At 44.9% G+C, this 23,370-nt stretch overlaps 1 protein-coding gene across 1 annotated transcript in view; it reads right to left on the reverse strand.

Annotated features, from left to right (window-relative positions):
- Positions 1 to 697: 697 nt before the first annotated feature.
- The window catches only part of LOC130215295 (macrophage mannose receptor 1), a 29,563-nt gene continuing 6,890 nt past the window's right edge, over positions 698 to 23,370 (reverse strand). Inside the window, exons 6-50 of the mRNA XM_056447220.1 lie at positions 23,327 to 23,370; positions 22,391 to 22,509; positions 22,168 to 22,303; positions 21,995 to 22,077; positions 21,527 to 21,646; positions 21,341 to 21,442; positions 20,794 to 20,952; positions 20,547 to 20,629; positions 20,303 to 20,447; positions 20,131 to 20,172; positions 19,715 to 19,882; positions 19,524 to 19,643; positions 19,306 to 19,416; positions 19,192 to 19,224; positions 18,970 to 19,104; positions 17,132 to 17,278; positions 14,038 to 14,172; positions 13,775 to 13,929; positions 13,550 to 13,694; positions 13,396 to 13,450; positions 13,119 to 13,185; positions 12,913 to 13,046; positions 12,789 to 12,832; positions 12,519 to 12,692; positions 12,288 to 12,442; positions 12,095 to 12,208; positions 11,822 to 11,937; positions 11,594 to 11,745; positions 11,283 to 11,488; positions 6,715 to 6,889; positions 6,418 to 6,639; positions 5,941 to 6,110; positions 5,788 to 5,858; positions 5,419 to 5,519; positions 4,775 to 4,894; positions 4,543 to 4,695; positions 4,228 to 4,382; positions 3,856 to 3,955; positions 3,541 to 3,776; positions 2,621 to 2,810; positions 1,966 to 2,217; positions 1,701 to 1,883; positions 1,427 to 1,477; positions 1,044 to 1,192; positions 698 to 971 (exon numbers count right to left, since the gene is read on the reverse strand). The exon at positions 23,327 to 23,370 is cut by the window's right edge and continues 66 nt beyond it. Coding sequence (XP_056303195.1) covers positions 927 to 971; positions 1,044 to 1,192; positions 1,427 to 1,477; positions 1,701 to 1,883; positions 1,966 to 2,217; positions 2,621 to 2,810; positions 3,541 to 3,776; positions 3,856 to 3,955; positions 4,228 to 4,382; positions 4,543 to 4,695; positions 4,775 to 4,894; positions 5,419 to 5,519; positions 5,788 to 5,858; positions 5,941 to 6,110; positions 6,418 to 6,639; positions 6,715 to 6,889; positions 11,283 to 11,488; positions 11,594 to 11,745; positions 11,822 to 11,937; positions 12,095 to 12,208; positions 12,288 to 12,442; positions 12,519 to 12,692; positions 12,789 to 12,832; positions 12,913 to 13,046; positions 13,119 to 13,185; positions 13,396 to 13,450; positions 13,550 to 13,694; positions 13,775 to 13,929; positions 14,038 to 14,172; positions 17,132 to 17,278; positions 18,970 to 19,104; positions 19,192 to 19,224; positions 19,306 to 19,416; positions 19,524 to 19,643; positions 19,715 to 19,882; positions 20,131 to 20,172; positions 20,303 to 20,447; positions 20,547 to 20,629; positions 20,794 to 20,952; positions 21,341 to 21,442; positions 21,527 to 21,646; positions 21,995 to 22,077; positions 22,168 to 22,303; positions 22,391 to 22,509; positions 23,327 to 23,370 — 5,772 coding nt within the window. The 3' untranslated portion in view covers positions 698 to 926. The remainder of the gene's footprint in view (positions 972 to 1,043; positions 1,193 to 1,426; positions 1,478 to 1,700; positions 1,884 to 1,965; positions 2,218 to 2,620; positions 2,811 to 3,540; positions 3,777 to 3,855; positions 3,956 to 4,227; positions 4,383 to 4,542; positions 4,696 to 4,774; positions 4,895 to 5,418; positions 5,520 to 5,787; positions 5,859 to 5,940; positions 6,111 to 6,417; positions 6,640 to 6,714; positions 6,890 to 11,282; positions 11,489 to 11,593; positions 11,746 to 11,821; positions 11,938 to 12,094; positions 12,209 to 12,287; positions 12,443 to 12,518; positions 12,693 to 12,788; positions 12,833 to 12,912; positions 13,047 to 13,118; positions 13,186 to 13,395; positions 13,451 to 13,549; positions 13,695 to 13,774; positions 13,930 to 14,037; positions 14,173 to 17,131; positions 17,279 to 18,969; positions 19,105 to 19,191; positions 19,225 to 19,305; positions 19,417 to 19,523; positions 19,644 to 19,714; positions 19,883 to 20,130; positions 20,173 to 20,302; positions 20,448 to 20,546; positions 20,630 to 20,793; positions 20,953 to 21,340; positions 21,443 to 21,526; positions 21,647 to 21,994; positions 22,078 to 22,167; positions 22,304 to 22,390; positions 22,510 to 23,326) is intronic.

The raw sequence follows: 23,370 nt of genomic DNA on the forward strand, positions 1-23,370 counted from the left end.
ACTTCACATCCAGCATTAGGGTTCTCCCATTTCCCATCGTGCACTGCAACAAAGTAAATATTAAAAATAAATTCAATTCAATTTTAACTCTATTTAATTCTATTTTATAGTACTATTAATACTTTTCTATTAAATTAAGAATTAAAATTGCCCAAGCAGCGATTGGCATGATTGAGGCTTTTAGAGTTAACACAATAGTAATTAGAAGTAATTTATATAATAATCAGCTTTCAGTTTAATTGTTGTGACTGGCAGTTGCAGATTGCTGGAGAACTAAACACATCACAGTAATGAACTACAGCTCCTAGCATGCATCTCGCACACAACGCTTCCTGTTTCCTATTGATTACACTCACACAGTTGGCAACTCATCATGGCCTGATTAGCTGGACTTTATATTCACCCCTCTCACTCACTCACTCACTCTCACACTCACACGCACACGCACGCACACACACACACACACACACACACACACAGGTGAGAGGAATACTGGTTTTACCTGATCTATAACTTGGCAAACAGACTAAGCGGGAGAATCAAGGGTTTGCTGTGTGTTAAAGGATATTAAATGCTTCATGTGTTTTTTGCAGCTGTATCCCATATTGAAAATCTTTTAATGCACAAACCATTTAATTTCCCTCATGCAGAACAGGAACCGTTTCTAGTGGCATTTTCAAAAATAGAAGTAAAGCAATGACATATTTCAGTTTTATTTCCAGGAAGAACTGTACAGACAATAAACACATCTCATGTTCATATCGAAAACAATCTACAAAATCAGCAAGAATACAAACCCACATACACAAAACAGCAGAAACTGTAGGAAGACCAGGCGGTTTCAGTAGATTTCAGTGCTGATGATTATATTTCAGTGTTTCTGTACACACACACACACACACACACACACACAGGTGAACCTCAGATCAGGATTCAGACTCTCCGGCGAAGTTGGGGTTGGTGAACGCAGGCTGGAAAACACACATTATTTTACTCTCTCTCCTGTCTCTGCATGTGTGTTTCTGACTCAGACGGAGACTCACCACATCGATGTTCTTGCTGTCCGGCCTGAAGAAGCTGATGTCACCCGGCTTCACACCCTTCACACTGAAGATGTAGTAGAAGACGGCCAGAAGGAGTGCCACACACACCAGCGCACCAATCACTGCGCCCGCAACAACTCCAGCATCCGCTAGCGCACACACACACAGACAGAGCGGCATTACAGCAACACACACACACACACAGACAGAACAGTGTTACAGCAACACACACACACACACACACACACACACACACACACACACACACACACACACACACACAGACAGAGCAGCGTTACAGCAAGCAGTGTTATCACACACACATCAACAACAACAACAACATCACCAATACTGTGTTTCAGAGCGTTGTGTTCATCACTCACTGCCTGACGGATCAGTTGGAATGACGATGCCATTATCATCCGTCACATAATCTGAAATAAGAGGAAGCAGAATTGAGGAGAGCTGCACCGTGAACGTGTGTGTGTGTGTGTGTGTGTGTGTGTGACAGAGCTGGCCAGAGAGGTCAGCAGGAAATCATCTTTGATTAACTGTCCAGTGTTAGTGTGTGTGTGTGTGTGTGTGTACTCTGTCAGTGTGCATGTGTGTGTGTGTGTGTATATGTTTGTGTGTGTAAAAGTCAATAGCTGGACCTACACTGGCGGTGTCGGCATACGAAGCCTCTTTTCTGCGTGCAGCTGTTGTCGTTCCAGGTTCCGTCGCTGTACATCTCCACACAGTTCTCCTTGCCCACGTCTCCATCATGCACGGCTTCATTGGGTTCTCCAGGAGCCCAGTTGGTGAAGCCCAGTGCGGAGAGATCGGTCCAGCCCCAGCCGTCTGCAACAGAGAACAGCAGAGTCAGTGTGTGACAGCGGCCCTAAAGGCGACAGCAGCGGCGGGATGGTACTGTACTGCGCACAGGAGCGGTCGCGGGTCAGCCCGATCCACATGTTGTGGTTTTTGGTGTGGTTGAGGTTGCGGATGAACTCCACCTCTGAGCGGCTGTGGATGGAGGCCAGCTCTCCTCCGTTCACCTCCTGGCAGAAGTGCCGCGCCTCCGGCCATGAGAAGCCCACCTTCCCATTATAGGCGAAGTAGCAGTGCCGACCGTAGTGCCTAAACTCCGGTAGACACTTCCCATCGCCCGGAGCCGGCGTCGCTGGAGGCTTATCTGCGGAGGAAACAGGAGTCAGTGGACCACGCATACACACAGAAAACACACACACACACACACACACAAGGAAGTAACAACTATGAACACACAGAAAACACACACACACACACACACACACACACAAGGAAATAACAGCTATGAACACACAGAAAACACACACACACACACACACACACACACACGAGGAAATAACAGCTATGAACACACAGAAAACACACACACATACAGGAGGAAATAACAGCTAACCCTAACAGTAATGAACAAACATGGTATCTATACTGTCAGGAAATTAGATGTAAACAGAGAAATTGGCTAGTCAATGTGCTGACCTTCCTACAGGTGACCATGAGGTTAACACAGGGCTCCTGCAACAGGAAACTGAACACGTTTCGAATGTTACCTTTGGTGATTTTGCAGATGTAGGGTTTGGCGGCGTTGCAGGCGGTGTCATTCCACGTGCCCTGGATGAAGCGCGATGCCTGGTGCATACTGACGCAGCCCTCGCCCTTATGGCTGGTGGGCTCTCCGGGACCCCAGTGGGTGAAGAACACCGGCCAGCCATCAGACCATCTGTAGGGGTCGCTGTCCGACTGCGGGAACACACACACACACACACACACACACACACACACACACAGTCCTCAGCTCATACACTGCATACAAGCTACTGTACAAACAATACTTTTCTCTGATTTCTGCTGTTCAGTGGATGCAAATCTCTGCATATCTGTTCAACATTCTACTTCAGTTGAACAAATCTCCCAATGATAACAGTAATTATTTAATAAATATTAAACTCACAATGCACTTCTGAATTATGCTCAACACCGTTAGAGAACATTTATAGGGTGTTAGGAACTTGAGTAAGTGGAGAGTTTCTGCTTGACTTTCTCAGTAGGATGTCAGATTAGCCCCAGAGCTGCTGTTTACTGCCTCCACACTCATAGATCTTTAGCTTTTATACCCAGATCAGCCACACTGGGGTTCTCTGCAGCATCAGACGGGCACTGTCCTGCATGAAGATGACTATGCTACAGAAGGGATCTTCCTCAAGGCTTTGCACTGTTTAATGCTTTTGGGGAGGAGAGAGACGTTTTTCCTCTCCTGTACTGCTCAAAGTGTGTGTGTCCTGCTTAATAACGGGGAGCGTTCTTCTGGCAAACTAATTATAATATGTGTCTAAGACTGATTTCAGTGACCCGGAGAGCACAGAGACACGACACCTTCCATGACTTAATTGAAAAGTCAAAAATGAAATGCTTATGCCACTTAAAACCAATTTGCATAATAATTGGTAAGACAGTAAAGCGGTCACCCTACCAGGCGTCGGAGGCCGATCCAGGCGTCGGAAGGGCTCTGCTGCACCGCTGCGGAGATGAAGGCCTGGTCGTAGCTCATGTCCACACTGGCCAGGTTTCCTCCATCCTTCACACAGGCCTGCTGCGCCTCCTCCCAGCTCCGGGGCTCAGAGAACAGCTTATAGCAGTTGTTGAAATAGGTGGTGTAGCTGGACGGGCAGGGCGACTTGGTGGGTGGCGGGACGGGCAGGCTGCTCGCTGTGGGCAGGAGTTATTTTCATTATTATTCAGTCAGGTCTCTAGAGCCATGGTGGACACAGAAATGTGCAGTACGTACACTTCCTCATGGAGCAAACCCATCCTCGCTCCAGCTCACAGCTCTCATCGTTCCAGCGGCCCGTCTGCAGGTGATTATGGGTAACGGCGGTGCAGTGTTCCTGTGCCAAACACAACACAAGACAAGATCACTGAACAACTCTTTCTGATCCACTACACAAACACAGTCCAGAAGTCCACAGTTCTGCTTTAACTGGATTTTACACTGAAACTGTGAATGTGGAAGAGTTCTCTAATGGTCTCTTAATAAAACAGAATCAGATGAAGATTGCAGAACACACTAAACATCTGCCCGCACAACAGCGCAGCTCAGAGTTATTGTTAAGCTGAATCTGGCACAGCTCTGTCCCCATAAGGCCCTCCAGGAGCTCACCTTTCCATCTGCGTTGTTTGGCTCTTTATCAGCCCAGTTAGTGTATAACACAGGACTGACTCCATCGCTCCACGCAAACTTCCCTTCATGCAGACTATCAGACAAACCAATCCAGACAGGTAGAATCAGGTCCCGGAGGTAACTAGCCACAAAATCTGGAGAGAAGAGGACAGAGCATATGGCTTACAGAAAATATTTCATTATATATGACAAACCTCATATATTACCAATAAATGGCTGCATGCAATGCTTAAGGAGACTGATGGCAAGCAGACTGAGTCATTCGTTTGAACACTGGAGTTGCTGAAGACGCACCGTTTTCGCTTTGGTCGTCGATGATGGCGAGATCTCCTCCTTTGTGTTCTTTTCGACACCAGTCTCGCGCCGCCGTCCAGTTAGCCTTGATCTCCTTCTGCAGTTTGTGGTTCCCCTTGAAGATGAAGCACTTGTTGTGGAATTTCATCCATCCTGAGAAAACCCAACACAGAAAATATGACTGGAGAACTAGCATTCATTGCTTAAACACAACCGCGTCCTCCAGGCGTACCTTCAGGACAGTTTCCCTCCCAGGCGGCGGTCGGCGGCGGCGGTGTGTGGTCGTTCCCAGGATATTTCTTACACACATAACCAGCACTGGCGCGGCCACAGTTAGCATCATTCCAGGAACCTGTTGAGGAACAAAACCACTGTCATGAACCATAAACAGATCCTCTGTGTCTATACATCTGTGCCTATACGCCTGTGTCTATTCATCCGTGTCTATACATCTATGTCTATACATCTGTGTCTATACATCTATGTCTATACGTCTGTGTCTATTTGTCTGTGCCTATATGTCTGTGTCCATACATCTGTGTCTATACGTCTGAGTCTATAACACACACACACACACACACACACACACACACACACACACACACACACACACACACACACACACACACACACACACACACACACAGTGAGAGTCAGTAAAAGTGCTTATAAATGCAGAAGTCTGCCTGTGTTCTGGCGACTCTGCACTGTGCGTATGGTTTCTGTTGAGTTGACTTCAGTCATATTTGTTCATTTCTGACACATCCATTAACAATCTCATGAAGGAAATGGAGAAGATACATACATTTTTTTATTTGTAAGGAATGTTATCATGAAGCTCAGTACTGTGAAGGGTAAATGTGTATGATATGTGACCTGGGTGTCTGTTCATCTGGACACATTGTTCTTCTCCGTTAGCATCATTGGGCTCTCCAGGACCCCAGTGCACATAAGTGACCGGAGACAGATCAACCCATCTGCACACACACACACACACACACACGCACACGCACACGCACACGCACACACACACACAAATAAATAAACTGACAAACTCACATGCATAAAACACACAGACATACACAATCAAAGAAATACACAAATGCACAAACACACATACGAACAAATGCAAACACACAAAACAAACAAACAAATGCTTGTGCACACACATGAATACACATTCACAGAAATACTCAATCACATAAACACACATAAACACACACACTCAAATGTCTGCAGACTTACAGATACTCTCCACCGGCGACTCCAAACATCCTCATCCCGATCCAGGCTGCCGCCACCTGACCCGTGCCCACCTGAACACACACACACACACACACGTTATGCCTCCGCAGTTCATGCTCACTGCTAAAGCTACTGCAGTTGTGTTTATCGTACCAGGCTGACGACGTACGACTGCTCGGCTTCATCAGCGATGGACACCAGCTGAGATTTCTCCTCGTAACACCTGAATACTGCCATGTGAAAGTCCACGATATCAGTGTCGTTAAAGTAATAACAGACCCCGTTGTGTTTCCTCCAGCCAGGGTTGGATCCGCATTCAGGAGCTGAACACAGAAAACACCTTCAATACAGCAACTCTCTCTGGTGTGCAGTATTTCAGCAAAGTAATTAGTTTCTGTACTGCGTTTACTCTGTTCTTTGATCATAGAATATTTTAGCAGCTTCTACCCTTCACCTGACAGCCTGTTTAATGAGTGTGTGTCTTCTCTCCAGCTACTTCACATTCTGCTAAAGGCTTCTGGGATTTGCTCCATATTTTTCTGATTATCGGCTTTGAATTTGCTGATGATGTTTTATAAACGCAGCACAGAATCGGAGGATCTGATTGGTCAGAATGGTTGCCATGGTCACCTGGTTCTGGTGATGATGGCTGCGGCGGAATAATGGGCTTTTTTCCTTTGGCGATCATGCAGATCCAGTCCTGGTGTGCGTCACAGTTCAGGTCGTTCCAGTAGGACGTCCCGTTGGCGCTGGTCACCATCTCCACGCAGTTCTCCCGCCCGTTGTGGTTGTTGGGCTCACCGTGGCCCCAGTTGGTGTGACTGACAGGTGTCCCATCACTCCAGTGGTAGCCTGAGGGCAGGACGGTCAGCTGTGTTAATGCAGTTTATTAACGTAGATTCTGTAATGCAGCAGCGGCACACACACCTCCCTCCAGCGGGTTGATGCTTAGGCCGATCCATGAGGTCTTTCCCTTGGTGAATCCGGCCAGGAACAGCTCCTCCTGTGGGCTGTGGATGCTGACCAGATCTGCCCCGCGGGACACACAGTCCTCCCGTGCAGACGACCAGCTCTTCTTCAGCGTGAAATCCACAGAGAACAACTGAAGAGCGAGAAGAAGAGCATAACAGCACACACACTCATTACAACACACACTCATCACGCACTCACACACCTGAGCAGAGTTTGACCTGCCTCATCTGGGGGAAAACCTGCTTTGTGCTTCTGGTATATTATACAACCCTAAACCAGAAAAGGTTGAGACAGTGTGGAAAACACAAATAAAGAACGAAAGTAGTGATTTCTAGATTTACTCTGATTCTGATTTCATTGCAGACGATATGAACACAGAATATCTGCTGTTGTGTCTGCTCAGCTTCAGTTCATCTGTAAATCTCCATCCTCTCCTGTCAGTCAGAGCTCAACACACTCCAGAAACAGTGACAGGAGCAGTGTAGGGCAGTGATCAGGTAAACTGCTGAATAATGAGGTGACACAGGTGATGTCTACAGGTGAGTGTGATTATGATCTGCTACTAAAGCAGCATCAGTACAGGTCTAGTCCTTTAGGAGCAGAGATGGGCAGAGGATCGCCAGTTTGACCACAAATATGAGAGAAAATGATTGAACTGTTTAAACACAATGTTCCTCAGAGAAAGAGAGGAAGACATGTGGATATTTCAGCTTCAACAGTGCAGAACATCATTAAAGATTGAAGGATACTGGAGGAGTTTCAGTGCATAAAGGACAAGAGCGCCAGCCTAAAGCCCCAGTCAGATTACACGATTTATCTTGACTTTGGGTGTCGCAGGGATTCGTAAACGACGAATAGGCGTCGTGACACAAGATTCAATCGTTTCTTCTCGTGTAATGTGCCATAGTTCATACCATGTCTGCGACGCCTCACGACACCATCGCAGAAAGTCTAGCATGTTTAATTTCCCCCCCCATCTTCACCACGAGTTCCGTCATGTGGATGACACTGTGCATAGGAGCTCATAATTTCTCGGTTATAGCAGTGGTTGCTGCTGTTAATGCATTTGTCAGGTAATCAAAAAATAGGCTGCATGCATATTTATAGCTTACTTATGGGTGGGTCACCGATGGATAAGATCTACAAGTTTGAACTAGAAAAACTGGCTGAGCCTCATGTATTGTCAAAATAATGTGCAAAAAAACACAGATTCTGCGTTCTAACGTTATCCAGAACAGACTGGGCTGTAAATCATACGTGCCCCTTGATCACTCGCATGATAGCACACACAATCTAAAATCTTTCTCTGTATCCGAGACATTTGATCATATTTCTGGGAAGTGTACAGGGGTTCACTCGTTTGAGAAATGTCTGACCGTATATCCTCCAATACACTATATTATCTTCATTTTTGATTGCGACTTGGAAAAAGCATTTACATCCTTGTCATTTTTTATGAGCCATTTTCTGAAGCTTTGAATGCACCATGCGCATTTATAAATGAATGCCGCAATAGACACCTGACTTTTCATTTAATAAACACTTTATTCGCGACGCACACTCTGCCAATTTTAAGTTAAGTAATTTTAGATATATGTTTACATACGACTTGCAGAAAAAAGATAACATATATATTTCAAATTGCATGATGCATTTAGCAGGCCTAAATAAGCTTTTTGCATCAAGTGTTTACACACAAATTAAAGGGCACCCATGTTGAAAAATCTACTTTTCAAGCTACATAGACCGTATAGACCGTCATACTGGGGTGAAATAAACACACCCAGTGCTTTTTTTTTCAATTTAACAACATAAAAACGGTGGACCAATTGGAGCAGTTTTCAGACCGACCGCAACTTTACGTAGGAGTGTGGTCCCCCCCGCCCACCGAATTGATTGACAGCTGCGAGTATTAACATGTCCCGATAGTCACGTGTATAATCATTTCAACAAGACCAGACGTGCACAAAGCTACCGGGAATAAAAGGTCTGTTCAGTTCGCCGTTCATCAATCATCATCAAATGTGATCAAGAGTGAGTTTCACATGTTTAACATGTTTTAAAACAGAGCATGTGTGTAATGAAGTACAGCGATTCACTTCAGCTTTACTTCACCAGCACAGCCGCGTGTCAGAACAATTCTAAAGAAAGACGCTTCAATCTCGGTTTATGGACGTTTAATCAGGTTTATTTTGTCCATTAACATAACAGATGTCCATACAGCAGTGGAGATTAACCTGTATCCTGTCACATATGTGTGCAGAAAGTGTGCAAAGTTAAACGCGCTCTGTCTGTCTCTCTCTCTGTGTGTGTGTATGTGTGTGCGCACGCGTGAACTTTGTAACGACATTGTGTGTGACTCATCGATGCAACTGCACAACATATACTCATTGGTAAAGTTCTTACTGTAGTATTTCTCACTAACGCTACATGAGATCTGCTTCCTTTAAGTCTGTCTGTTGTCTGACGCAGCCGAGGGAGGAGATTAAGGCACGCAGAAAGGCACGTAGAAACAGTGGGCGGGGAGGACTAGCCTTAAAGGCGCAGTACGACAAAACAGACCCTAGTGAAAAAATTAGTAAAATAGAGTCTTGTAAAAGGTATAATGAAAAATCTGATGGGTGTTTTGAACTGAAACTTTAGACACATTCTGGAGAACATTTATATTAAATCTGAAAAAAGGGGTAACCTAGGTGCCCTTTAAAGAGTTTAAAAGTTTACGAACATTTAATGTTCCTTTGAAATGACTTTTGGTGCAATAAATAATCCTGAATAATTAAAAGTGTTAAAATATTCTTTAAATGTATTTTATAACTATGAAATTTAATTACTAAACAATAAAGCATTAACTTGCCAAGTAATGCTCCACTTTACCATGGTAAAATAATGTCCCCACTCATGCAATACTAGAACCATGTCAATATAACCATGGAAATATTTGTACACACAATAACACCAAAGTTGCGTATTTGTAAAATGAAGAAAATAAACAAGATGCGCTTTCTCTCATGCAGCCTCCGTGAAAGAGCGCGTCGCAGCAATGAACTGGCTACGTGATGAAAAGAAATGTATGCAGCGTCGGCAATCTTCATATTTTCAGCCACTGACTGAGAATAATGCTGCACTAATTTATTAACAAATTATTAACAGGTTTAATTTTCCTCCAACACACTCATAATCATTACTTTAGCCGGTGCGAGATTTTTGCACGTGCTTGAGCACAGAATAGGCTATAAGCATATATATATATATATATTTTAAAGGCACTGGGCCACCGGCACACCCGTGGCTATGCCCCTGTTAAAAAGAAATTATAGGTTTGATCCTATCCTAATGAGCGCCCTTATTTAAGGGCAACCTATGTGACTGCTTTGGGAAATAACACTCTTCGTAGATGTCACAGGATGACTGATCTTGAAGGAACGTGAGGTCTGGCACATTTGCTACCCATGATAAGTCAAGATTTTATCAAAAAAATATAAATAATAATAATAATAAATATTGCATGATCTGACATAGAGACTTTCGTAACCGATAATAAAAATCGTGTGATCTGATCGGAGCTTAAGCTGAACAACCGTGATCGCCAGATCAGCACATGGGCTCAAGACTACTGAGACAAACCTTTGTCAAGCACCACAATACAGAGTCACATCCACAAACGCCAGTTAAAACTGTACTGTGCCAAAAGGAAGCCCTATGTTAACAGTGTCCAGAAGTGCCTTCTCTGGGCTCGGAGGCATCTGGGATGGACCCTTACACAGTGGAGACGTGTACTGTGCTCAGATGAATCAGTGTTTCAGCTGTTTTTGGGAGAAATGGATGCCGTGTGCTCGGGACCAAAGAAGAAGAGGATCATCCAGACTGTCACCAGCAACAAATCTAGAAGCCAGGGTCTGTCATGGTCTGGGCTTGTGTCAGTGCCCTTGGCAAAGGTAACCTGCCCTTCTGTGATGCTCCATTAATGCTGAACAGTACAGAGAGATTCTGCAGCACATATTGGACGTGGTGAATAGTTAATGGCAAAACGTTTTTAATTGTGTTGCAAGAACAAAATTAGAATATGTGTTTTAATTGGAAAAATAAAATAGAATAAAATAAAAATCATGAGGAACACATTAAATAATGTTTGGGTTGTATATTATTTACACATTCCATCACCTCTCAAGCCTTAAATCAACTTCAGGATGTCAGATGGTCTCCACACAATGAGAACGTGTACCAGTTTATTCATTTTATGGACAGTAAATACTGAAATAGTGGAGTCTGTAAAACAGCAGGACTAGTGTCAGGATATCTTTATTATTAAACTGAGTGTTAACAATGTGTATTTGAGGCTGAGGGCATGACTCTTCCTGTGCTGATGACGAGTGGAGGACTCTTAAAGCTGTTGTCTAGAGTAATCTGAAGGGTTGGACCTGCTTGTCCGACAGCACACACACACACACACATCCACACTCACACTCAAACACAGTAATCAGAAGATTTCAGGTGTGTGTGCAGTCAGTGGAGTGTGTCCTTACCCTGTAGCAGTTCCTGAAGCTAGGCTCGCCCCCCCACCCGCTTTCACACCCGGCCACCGGCGGCAGAGTCGGCGCACGGGTCGGCGGAGTGATGCCGGTTCGAGGAGCTTCACACACAAACGCAAACGACTCTTCACATTGTTTGTTAACCCAAAATCCGGCCAGCGGGGTCGTTGTCATGGTGACGCATGGTCCAGCATGGTTATCTGCGGACACAGACATCTGATTGGCTGAGGAATGACATCATTGATCTCTTTGTTTATTGATTATATTGTATATGGCTTTGGCGTCGAGACAGAGAGACTCGTTACTTGGCTCATTGCGACCCCAGTTGGTGTACGTGATTAAAGCATCGTTGTCCCAGTAATAATCGACCCCGGCCTGCCCTCCTCGTGCCCGCAGCCCGATCCACCAGTGACCGGAGTATTTGCTCATCAGTGCGGTAAAATGAGCCTGTTCATACCTGCAGGAGCACAGCACTTACTACAGTACAGCACACAACATGGGGAACACACACACACACGCAGACACACACTCACAGGTCTAGGATGTGCAGCAGTGAGCTGTCTCGACTCTCGCAGAACTCTTTTGCTTCCTCACGGCTTCGAGCAGCTTCTTCAAACCAGTAGCAGGAATACTCAAACACATCCCAGCCCTGCGCGCGCACGCACACACACACACACACACACACACACACACACACACACACACACACACACACACACACACACACACACACACACACACACACACACACACCATTAGTCTGAGCACTGCAGGCTCACGGATGCCCCACCGGAGCACACACTGACCTGAGCACAGCCATAGACCGTGGGCTGGACAGACGGAGCGGGATAGTGTCCTCTGGGGGATTTGCAGATGTAGGAGTTCAGTTCAGTGCAGGTGACGTCATTCCAGTGTCCCGTCTGCAACACAGTGGCACAGTGAGTGTGTGTGTGTGTGTGTGTGTGTGTGTGTGTGTGTGTGTCAATAACCCTGGTATACCTGATGGTACATCTCCACACAGTCCTCATGAAAGCCCAGGTGGTTGTTGGGTTCTCCAGGAGCCCAGTATGTGAATGTGACCTCATGATGATCCGACCAGGTGAACAGACCTGAGAAGTCCAGATCATTCAGGCCGATCCACACGTCACTGGTGGCTGCACGGGACAGAGGACGGGTTACGGGATGGGCTCAATGGACATCACTCTCTCACACATACACACACACACTCACCCATGTACAGGTAACTCTCCACCCAGCTCTGCTCCGTCATGGACTGGATGGACACCAGATCGGCTCCCAGTGCTCTGCAGGCCGTCCGTGCACTGTGCCACGTTTTCTTCTCTTGAAACGGCTTATAGCAGAACTCCCCGAACTCAAACCAGTCTGGACCAGAACACCTCAGCTCTGAAACACACGCACACACACACATACACACACACCGGTGAGAGCTCGGAAGTGCTCCAGGAGCAGAGCTGTGATTATCAGGAAATCTGATCTCACCTCCGTCAGCGAAGCGGTAGGACACGGAGTACTGGCCGTCAAACCTGAGACACAACAGCAGATTCACTGCATACTCTGAACTCATCTACAGGCAGTGTTTCTGGAGCAGTGGACACACACTTACTGTCGGGACACGATGCCGTTCTTTGTAGATCCGCTGTAGAAGTTCTGACCCGGCTCCTTTAGCAGTGTGCAGTCTCCACCGATGTCATTCAGGACCACACCGGCGTGAATCGCAGCCGCGCAGATATTAGAGTCCTGCGGGACAGAAGCAGCTCAGCGTACAGCAGTCAACGAGTCGCCATGATTGATTATTGATTATTCTCTTACCCCGCGATATGTCTCAGTGCCGTACACAGAGTACGCCTCCATCACACACCCGGCCGGACAGTGAACACTGAAACACACAACAGCAGAGTCTGACTCGCACCTGAAACACACACTCAGAGCTTTAATGAGTGTGTCTGACTGGCTGGTGATCCGCAGCGCTGCACACACTCCGGGTTTATCAGCTGGGTCAGAAGGTGATGATGGGAATGAGGAATAATACAGGTGTGCAGCGCTGGAGATGACGAGCCGAAACTGAGGTGTGAGATTCATTAATTACGTCATCCTGTCGGTGGAGTGGTCCAGGTTGGGTTTAGCACTGCACGTCACAGCATCTGAACACACAGGAGAGACAGATGCAGAGAGGATGAGTTCACACACGGAGCACAGACCACATCAGCTCATCTCCAGCACATCATCTCCAGCTTACTCACAGTCTGGGGAACAGCCCAGAATGTCCAGCCGTAACCCAGCCTGACCGTTCCACTGCAGCGGCAGAACCCGCACGTACTGCGCCGACACTGGCGTCCCGAACAGACGCTTCTCCACACTGGATTTATCCACAGAACCCGGATACTCCTGCAGGACAGCAAGCATCAGCATCTGTGTGTGTGTAACCCTCTGTCACTGCTGTGTGTGTATAAAAGATGTGTGTGTACCCCTCCATCACTGCTGTAGTCACTCCAGGAGAGCCCGTCTGAGCTGGTCTGGACCCTGAATGCAGTGATCCAGTGTTCTGCAGTCGGGCAGCCCTGGATGGAGACGCCGGTGATCTTCTTCGGCGCACCCACGTTCACCTGGATCCAGGAGTTGGCTGAAACACACACACACACACACACACACACATGCAGGAGTGTGAAGATGCAGCTCGTCAGCTTCCCTGAGCTATAACTGTGGTTATTTCATGATCCAGGGCTCTGACCAGCAGTGGAAGGCATCCAGCAGGAGTCTCCGTGCAGCCGGGCTTTATCTGCTCCTCGGCCACTGAGAGACGAGGAGGCCGACAGCATGGAGCTGGTGATGTTTCCGTCCTCCACCCCCAACCCGCGCACACACACTGCAAACACACACACACACCGTCACACTCATCTGTGTCACTATGGAATAAAATCACTGTCCTAAATATTTAGTGTGTAAATTAAATTCACACATCTGTAATTATAAAATCGTAAAGGAAACAAAGCGTACTCGTAATGTTATGAGGCTACAATTCCAAAATCTGCGATTAGAACAGGCACAGATACGACATTTTCTGTGTCTGTTTGTATATGACTGATGAATTTACGATGGGTGTACTTTACACACACCAAGTACAGTTTCACCACAGACACGACGACCTGATTACGAGTACGAATCAAACAGCGACACTTCACTGTCAAAATTACGTCACCGCTGTCACAGGCATTAATAAACAAGCGAAAGTCATCGATCACAACGGCGCGCCTGCTGGACACTCGAGCTCCACACACACCGTCTCAGGTAAGATTTCTGTTATTCCCTCTGTGAGAAATGTCCGTCATGAGCTGTAATAAAGGTTGAAGACTTATGGCCTGTTTCCACTCAGTGGTACGGTAGGGTTCGGTACGCTTTTATGGCCGTTTCCATTGTTAATCTACCCTGTGCCCCGTAGTTTTTTACGAGGCAGACAGAAGTGTGAGCGGTTTCGCTTTCTTGCTTGCATTCGCCGCACGTCTATATCTGAAATAACACACTTCATGAGCTGATGATAATAACCTGCGCTTGATTATTGACGTGCTTTTGAAACCCGATCCTGTCAGACACTGACAAACGCGAGAGTGAAGCGTGAAGAAACAAAGTAGAAACCGGGAAAAGAGGAGCACATTATTATTCAGCAAACATGAACAAAATGCCATGATTAACTATTATTATTAATATCACCTTTTGGACTAATATGAACTCAGAATGATGGAATTACTGTCTAACAGAGGCTACATGTGCTGCTGAAGATTACACACACAGATGAGAGGTTTACACTGACTGTAGGCTATAATTTGTGTTATTTTTTAACCTAAATAAGGACTAAATGTCTGCTGTGTGTAGTTCTTCTGTAGTTGGTAACATATCGGAGACTGTAAGGTGCTGTATGTGTTTATATATGTTCATTTATTTAATATAATTACAGACGTTACAGTAGGCTAGGTCATTGATCTGCTGTTATAATCAACTCATGTTCATAGTAAAGTTAGTAATAAACATTTCTACACGAGTATTTATGTGTATGAAGCGTCTGTGTTGTGAGAAGAGCTTCTCATATGATATGTGAGTGACCTGTACAGCTTTACTGTAGACATTTCCTCCAGTGAGAATGACGTCGACTAAAACTTTCTGTCATACACCAAGCCCACCAAACGGGTACCCTCTTGATAGTGGAAACGCAAGCCTGATAAAGGTGACCCGTACTGTACCAGTCAGTGGAAACGAGCCATTAATGAGGTCCATTTTCACTGAGTTTCTTGGACATTTTACAGAATCAAAACTAAGAACAGCCGAGGATAGAGAGCATAATGTAAGTTAACGTTACAGGCAGCGAGCGCAGAGTTTCTCAGGGAATCACTGAACAGTGTTTAACTATAACAGGACATCTGTTGATTAAGAAACCTTTTTTAAAGCCTGATTGATCATTGATCTATTATGTAAAGAAGATATCAGCAAAAGGCAAGTTAAATATTTGAGGGTTTGTGTTTTACCAGAGGTGTGTAACGTTTAACATATTTATGAGACTATAAATCAAAATAAATACATATTAAATATGTTAAATAATTGACCCCGGACCACAACAGCAGACATGAGGGGCAATCATCTGAAACAGACCTGTGTGTCATCTGAAAGCTGAATAATTCAGCCCCTCATTGATGTATGGAGAGAAGATATGATCAGATATATATACTTTTATATTATCTTTAAATTTGTACAAAGTAAGGTATTAGTAACTGTTGATATAAATGTTTGTTATGTTATTTGTTATTATCTGTTTGTTATATTACTTGATTAAACTATTAGTTAAATTATATTGTATCATTATAATTAATAAACGATTACCATAAACATTTATATTACCATTTAGCCGTAAACTATTCGGTGTGTTTCTCTCTTTCAGTGTGTGTTTTATATTGGTTCTATATTGGTGATTGTTTAATTACTACATTATATTCTGCTTATGCTGGTTTATTTAAAGTTAATTAATTAATAAGAGTAAACCTTTTCTTTGTTTTATATATCTATACTGGATAATCTGTCTAGTTTAGTTTGTGTTCTCTGGTGATCTTATCGGGTGTTTGAGAGTTACTTAAACAGTTAGAAAAGGTTTCTTAATCAACAGATGTCCTGTTATAGTCAAACACTGTTCAGTGATTCCCTGAGAAACTCTGCGCTCGCTGCCTGTAATGTTAACTTACATTATGCTCTCTATCCTCGGCCTGTTCTTAGTTTTGATTCTGTAAAATGTCCAAGAAACTCAGTGAAAATGGACCTCAATAAGTCTCAACCTTTATTACAGCTCATGACGGACATTTCTCACAGAGGGAATAACAGAAATCTTACCTGAGACGGTGTGTGTGGAGCTCGAGTGTCCAGCAGGCGCGCCGTTGTGATCGATGACTCTCGCTTGTTTATTAATGCCTGTGACAGCGGTGACGTAATTTTGACAGTGAAGTGTCGCTGTTTGATTCGTACTCGTAATCAGGTCGTCGTGTCTGTGGTGAAACTGTACTTGGTGTGTGTAAAGTACACCCATCGTAAATTCATCAGTCATATACAAACAGACACAGAAAATGTCGTATCTGTGCCTGTTCTAATCGCAGATTTTGGAATTGTAGCCTCATAACATTACGAGTACGCTTTGTTTTCCTTTACGATTTTATAATTACAGATGTGTGAATTTAATTTACACACTAAATATTTAGGACCGTGATTTTATTCCATATGTCCCACACACTCACTGCAGCACGGCTGTAAAACAGAGGAGGTGCGTGTGTGTGTGTGGATGAGGCCTGTACCGTTCTGCTCGCAGCTGTACACCACCTCCAGGTATTTGGAGACAGTCGGGCATGGGTCGCTCTCCGTGTACGCAAACAGGAAACAGAACTCTCGGTTGTCGCAGTCCTTCCTGGCCCGAGCCAGCGTTCCCTCAACAATGCACTCTCCTGAAACAGCATTCACTCATTTATCAGTCATTCACTCATTCATTCATCAATCACTCATTCATGTCAGTCATCAATCATTCATCACTCATTCATTAATCATTCACTCATTTATCAATCATTCACGCATTCATCCGTCATTCACTCATTCATGAGTCATTTACTTATTCTTCAGTCATTCATCACTCATTCACTCACTTATTACTCATTCATTAATCTTTCACTCATTCATCAGTCATTCACTCATTTATCAGTCATTCATCAATCATGCATCACTCATTCACTCATTTATTAAGCATTCACTCATTCATCATTTATTCACTTATTTATCAGTCATTCATTGATCATTCACTCATTCATCAGTTATTCACTCATTTATCACTCATTCATTAATCATTCACTTATTCATCAGTTATTCACTCATTTATCAGTCATTAATCGGTCATTCACTCATTCATCAATCATCTACTCATTCATCACTCATTCGCCAGTCATTCACTCATTCATCACTCATTCACTTATTAATCACTCATTCACTCATTTGTCAATCATTCACTCATTCGCCAGTCATTCACTCATTCATCACTCATTCATCAGACATTCACTCATTCATCAGCCATTCACTCATTCATCAATCATTCACTCATTCGTCAGTCATTCACTCATTCATCACTCATTCGTCAGTCATTCACTCATTCATCAGTCATTCGTCCCTCATTAACTCACTCATCGATCATTCACTCATTCGTCAGTCATTCAATCATTCATCACTCATTCATCAGTCAGTCACTCATTCATCACTCATTCGTCAGTCATTCCCTCACTCATCATTCATTCATCAATCATTCACTCATTTTTCAGTCATTCACTCATTCATCAGTCATTCAATCATTCATCACTCATTTGTCAGTCATTCACTCATTCATCAATCATTCACTCATTCATTACTAATTCGTCAGTCATTCACTCATTCATCAATTATTCACTCATTCATCAGTCATTCGTCAGTCATTCAATCATTCGTCATTCATTGTCTCATTCATCAGTCATTTGTCAATTATTCACTCATTCATCACTCATTGACTCATTCAATCATTCATTTATCAGTCATTCACTCATTCAGTCGTTCATCAGTCATTCAATCATTCATCAGTCATCCACTCAGTCATTTATCAATCATTCACTCATTCATCACTCATTCCCTCATTCATTACTCATTTGTCAGTCATTCAGTCATTCATCAATAATTCACTCATTCATCAGTATTTCATCAGTCATTCAATCATTCATCAGTAATTCGTCAATTATTCACTCATTCATCACTCATAAGTCAGTCATTCACTCATTCATCAGTCATTCAGCCATTCATTCATTCAATCATTCATCAGTCATTCATTCACTCATTCAGTCATTCATCAATCATTCACTCATTCATCAATTATTCACTCATACATCAGTCATTCAATCATTCGTCAGTCATTCACTCATTCATCAGTCATTCGTCAATTATTCACTCATTCATTACTCATTGGTCAGTCATTCACTCATTCGTCAGTCATTCACTCATTCAATCACTCATCAGTCATTTAATCATTCATCAGTAATTGGTCAGCCATTCACTCATTCAATCATTCATCAGTCATTCACTCATTTATCAGTCTCTACTTTACAGACACTGAGACTTGCAAACTCACCTGAAACTCCTTCTCCAAATGGGCAGATCTTGTCGCTGCGCCGGCCGTAAAAAGCGGACTGTATGTTGATGACGCTGTTCTGGGCGCAGTGGAGGACCATACTGGAGTCCTGACAGGCGTACGCTGTGTAGAACCCTGCAGAACAGCACAAACACAGACAAACACAGTTTCAGACGGAGAGAAGATCTGCAGGAGACGCAGAGAATCAGCAACTGAGCGTACCGTCGTGCGGTGGTGGAGGCTTCGGGGTGTTTCCTGAAAAACAGAGAGGGCTGGTCTTCAGACACTGTGGAGGTTTCACTACATGTCATTTCTCTGAGGTAAAACAGAACATACCGTGCCGCTTGCAGATGTAGCCTCTCTTATTCTCACAGTTATCATCATTCCACGCTCCAGAGTTGATCAGAATAGACAGACAGTCTTCACCATAGTAGTCATCAGGGTTTCCTTTAGCAGAACAGTACAGAACCGGTTACCTTTTACATTCAGCATCATCTGGACTGACTGAACAAAAGCTTGAGGTGTTTATCATCTGCAAGCCTGTGAAGCGCCACCTGCTGCCCAGTTGATATAGCGGAACGGAGACCCGTCCGTCCACGTCCATCCGCCCTCCATCACCTGGTCGTGAGCGCCCATCCACAGAGACACGCCGGTGGGAACGTTCTGGATCACCGCTGTCCGACAGAGAACTGTGAGTCTCACACACACTCAGGAGTGGACAGACGTGTGTTTCGGTGATACTTACCCTGGATGTAGCCCTGCTCGAAGGGCTCGGTGATGCTGAGCAGATCTCCACCCTGGTTCAGGCAGTCGGAGCGAGCGTCTGCCCAGCGCCGCATGGAGAGCGTGATCAACAGGTAGCAGTAGTCATTGAACGGGTCGGCCATCCACGAGCCACACTTCTCATTCCAGCCTGAAACACAGCAGACAGATGTTAGACACGGAGCGGACACCGCTGCAGATACACCGACTCAGATCATGCGCACGGTTTAGAGTCATTTAAACCTGCTGTTATTTATTATTAGAGCTACAATAACCTGAATCCTCAAGCTGTGTGGCCCACTCTATGGGTGTTGTGCTACAAGTATTCCAATACACATGTGTGTATATATATATATATATATATGTGTGTGTGTGTGTGTTTGTGTGTGTAGCGTGTACCTGGACCAGATGTTGGAGGAGCAGGTGGCCCTTGACCTTTGGCTGAAAATACAAAGGAAATATTGAAGGATTTAGACTGGGACAGTTTGAGCAGGACGGCTGTGGAGGAGCTTAATGAAGGTGTAGTTCACTAAAGCACTGCTCTGATTAATAATCACAGCAGGTGCAGCACCTTTCTGACAGATGAAGGGGTAGGTGGCGCTGCAGGGCAGGTCGTTGAGTTTGCCGGTGTCGTGGTGCTCCGTCCCGCGGATGTGAACGCAGTCTTCATTGCCCTGCCAGTTATCCGGCTGGTTCAGCTCCCAGGGGAGGAAGTCCTGCAGAAGAGCAGAGTATGGAGACCAGCACAAACACACACACACACACACACACACAGCGTTCTGCTAGAGTGAAGGAGTGTAAAGTCTGATGCTTACAGCCGGAGTCCCGTCGGTCCACACAAACGTGCCCTCTTTTTCAATATCATTCAGACCCACCCAGGAGGACCTGCTCATGTGTGCTGCGGGAGAGATAACACAGCGTCACACACATGCGCACACACTCGTACGCACACACTCTCTCTCATACACACACTTCAAAATGTATTCCCGAAATTGAATATGAATATGATATTCAGCTTTGTTTTTTTAACCCAGTGAAGTGAATAACCCAGGCGTGCCGCACCTGTCAGAAAGCTGATGGTCTTCTGGTCCTGGATGCTGACCAGGTGCCCGTTCTGGGCCACACAGTAGTTTTCTGCATCCTGCCAGTTCTTGACGGATTCGCTCTCGAAGTGAAAGCAGTGGTCCTGGAAGAGCAGATATCCTTCATCACAGTGAGAGTCTGCGGAGAAACCCAACACACTGAGGAGAACAGCTCTGAGGACATCATCACCAGCACACCCATCACATCCTCTGTCTGTGTGTGTGTGTGTGTGTGTGTGTGTGTGTGTGTGTGTGTGTGGTCAGACCAGCAAAGGAAACACAATGGCACACAGACACTATCACAACAACATTTGCAGACTCGCGCACACACACAAGAATGCACAAAACAAAGGCAGAACCCCACCCACCCACCCCCACCCCCACACATCAGTGTTTGTGTAACAGCTCTGAACAGGAGTCTGGCCCTGTGTGTGGACTACAGCAGGAGTTATGTTCTTTCACTGAGCTCCAGCATCTGATACTGAAAGCTTCAGTCAGTCTGAACACACACTTCAGCTCGGCTGTACCTGGAGCAGAGGTGGGCTTCACGTTCTGTCCGCCGGCCATCTTGCATATATACCCGAGGTTTTTAAAGCAGTTGGTGCTCTCCCATTTGCCAGCGTAGTTTCCTGTTTCGGGCGAGAATAAAACAGTTTGACCAGATTACTTTACATCATCTGTCTGAAGAGGACAGCGTCAGAGGAGGAGCTCACCGGTGTAGATCTGGCCGCAGTCCCACTGCTTTGGTGTATCCTGAGGGAAATTTGGGCTCCAGTTTGAAAACTCGATCGCAGTGTTGTCCACCCACCGAAATGTCCCGTCTTGGTCTTTATCTGATGGAGTCACACATCAGAACTCATTAAAGGCAGCGTTCTTGAACACATAAGAGCTACAGATGACAGAAGATTGGCTGAAACACTCGTTGGAGAGTGAACACTGCTGGATGGAGAACACTTGAGAACATTGAAGACAAGCTGAAGAGGAACGACATGTCCATTACTGATGAGCATATTCCTCAGAGAAAGCCTCCAGAAGCAGATCTGGATAACTGAAGTGTGCAAAAACACACTGAGCATACGCACAGAACTGGAACACTTAGAGGTGTGTTAAGCATGCTTCTGCTTGTTGGCTGTAGTGTGCACAGGTGAGAGATGCTGTAGAGTGTGTGTTGTGTTGCTCACCTGAAACACCGATCCACAGATCAGGTATATCCACCAGGTGAAAGTCAGGCAGCTGCGCATTAATGAAGAACTGCTCCTCTTCACTAAACACACACACACACACACACACACACACACACGATAATGAGCACCTGCTCCAGCTAACCGAGCGCACCTGTTGGAGCTCATCTCACCTCTTGATGGTCAGCAGGTTTGCTCCCATGCTGAAGCACTCGGTCTGGGCCAGGTACCAGCTGGTCAACATGTGCTGGTTACTGACCAGCCAATAGCAGCTGCCGGAGAAACTGAGCCAGCCGGCGGGACAGATGGCTGAGGAAGAGCAGAGCACCATCATCATCATCATCACTGAACATCAGGAGCGATGGACCACCTTTAATCTCAGACAGAGGGTCTTACTGTTCAGCGCTCTCTCGCACATGTACGGCCGCTCGTACCGGCACACGTGAGTCCGCCATTTCCCATAATCCTCCCCTGACTCCTTGATCATAGCGGTGCACACGCCATTGGCTTTATCTCTGAGTGAAGCAGCACAGTTTCAGTTATCATCATCATCACTAATCATCATCATCATCTTCATCATCACTATCCATCATAATCTTCAATCACAATAATTATCATCATCATCATCATCATCACCATCATCACCTTCATCATCATAATCATCATCACCATCTTCATCATCATCATCATTACCATCATCATCATCATCTTCATCATCACTATCCATCAATCTTCAATCACAATAATTATCATCATCATCATCATCATCATCACCATCATCACCTTCATCATCATAATCATCATCACCATCATCATCATCATCATCATCATCATCATCATCATCATTACCATCATCATCATCATCATCTTCATCATCATAATCATCATCACCATCATCATCATCATCATCATCATCATCTTCATCATCACTATCCATCAATCTTCAATCACAATAATTATCATCATCATCATCACCATCATCACCTTCATCATCATAATCATCACCATCTTCATCACCTTCATCATCATCATCATCATCATCATCACCTTCATCATCATCATTACCATCATCATCATCACCTTCATCATCATCATCATCTTCATCATCACTATCCATCATAATCTTCAATCACAATAATTATCTTCATCATCATCAACATCACCTTCATCATCATCATTACCATCATCATCATCACCTTCATCATTACCATCATCACCGTCACCTTCATCATCATCATCATCATCACCTTCATCATCATCACACAGATCTACATTACAGATCCTGCAGACTGATTAATTAATCCTGATCATTGTCCAGGTCGGTGTGCTTACGAGAGGTCCGGCTGTCCGCTGGGCCAGTTGGTGTATGATGCGGC

This window comes from Danio aesculapii, chromosome 21, assembly GCF_903798145.1.
Source record: "Danio aesculapii chromosome 21, fDanAes4.1, whole genome shotgun sequence".
NCBI lineage: Eukaryota > Metazoa > Chordata > Actinopteri > Cypriniformes > Danionidae > Danio > Danio aesculapii.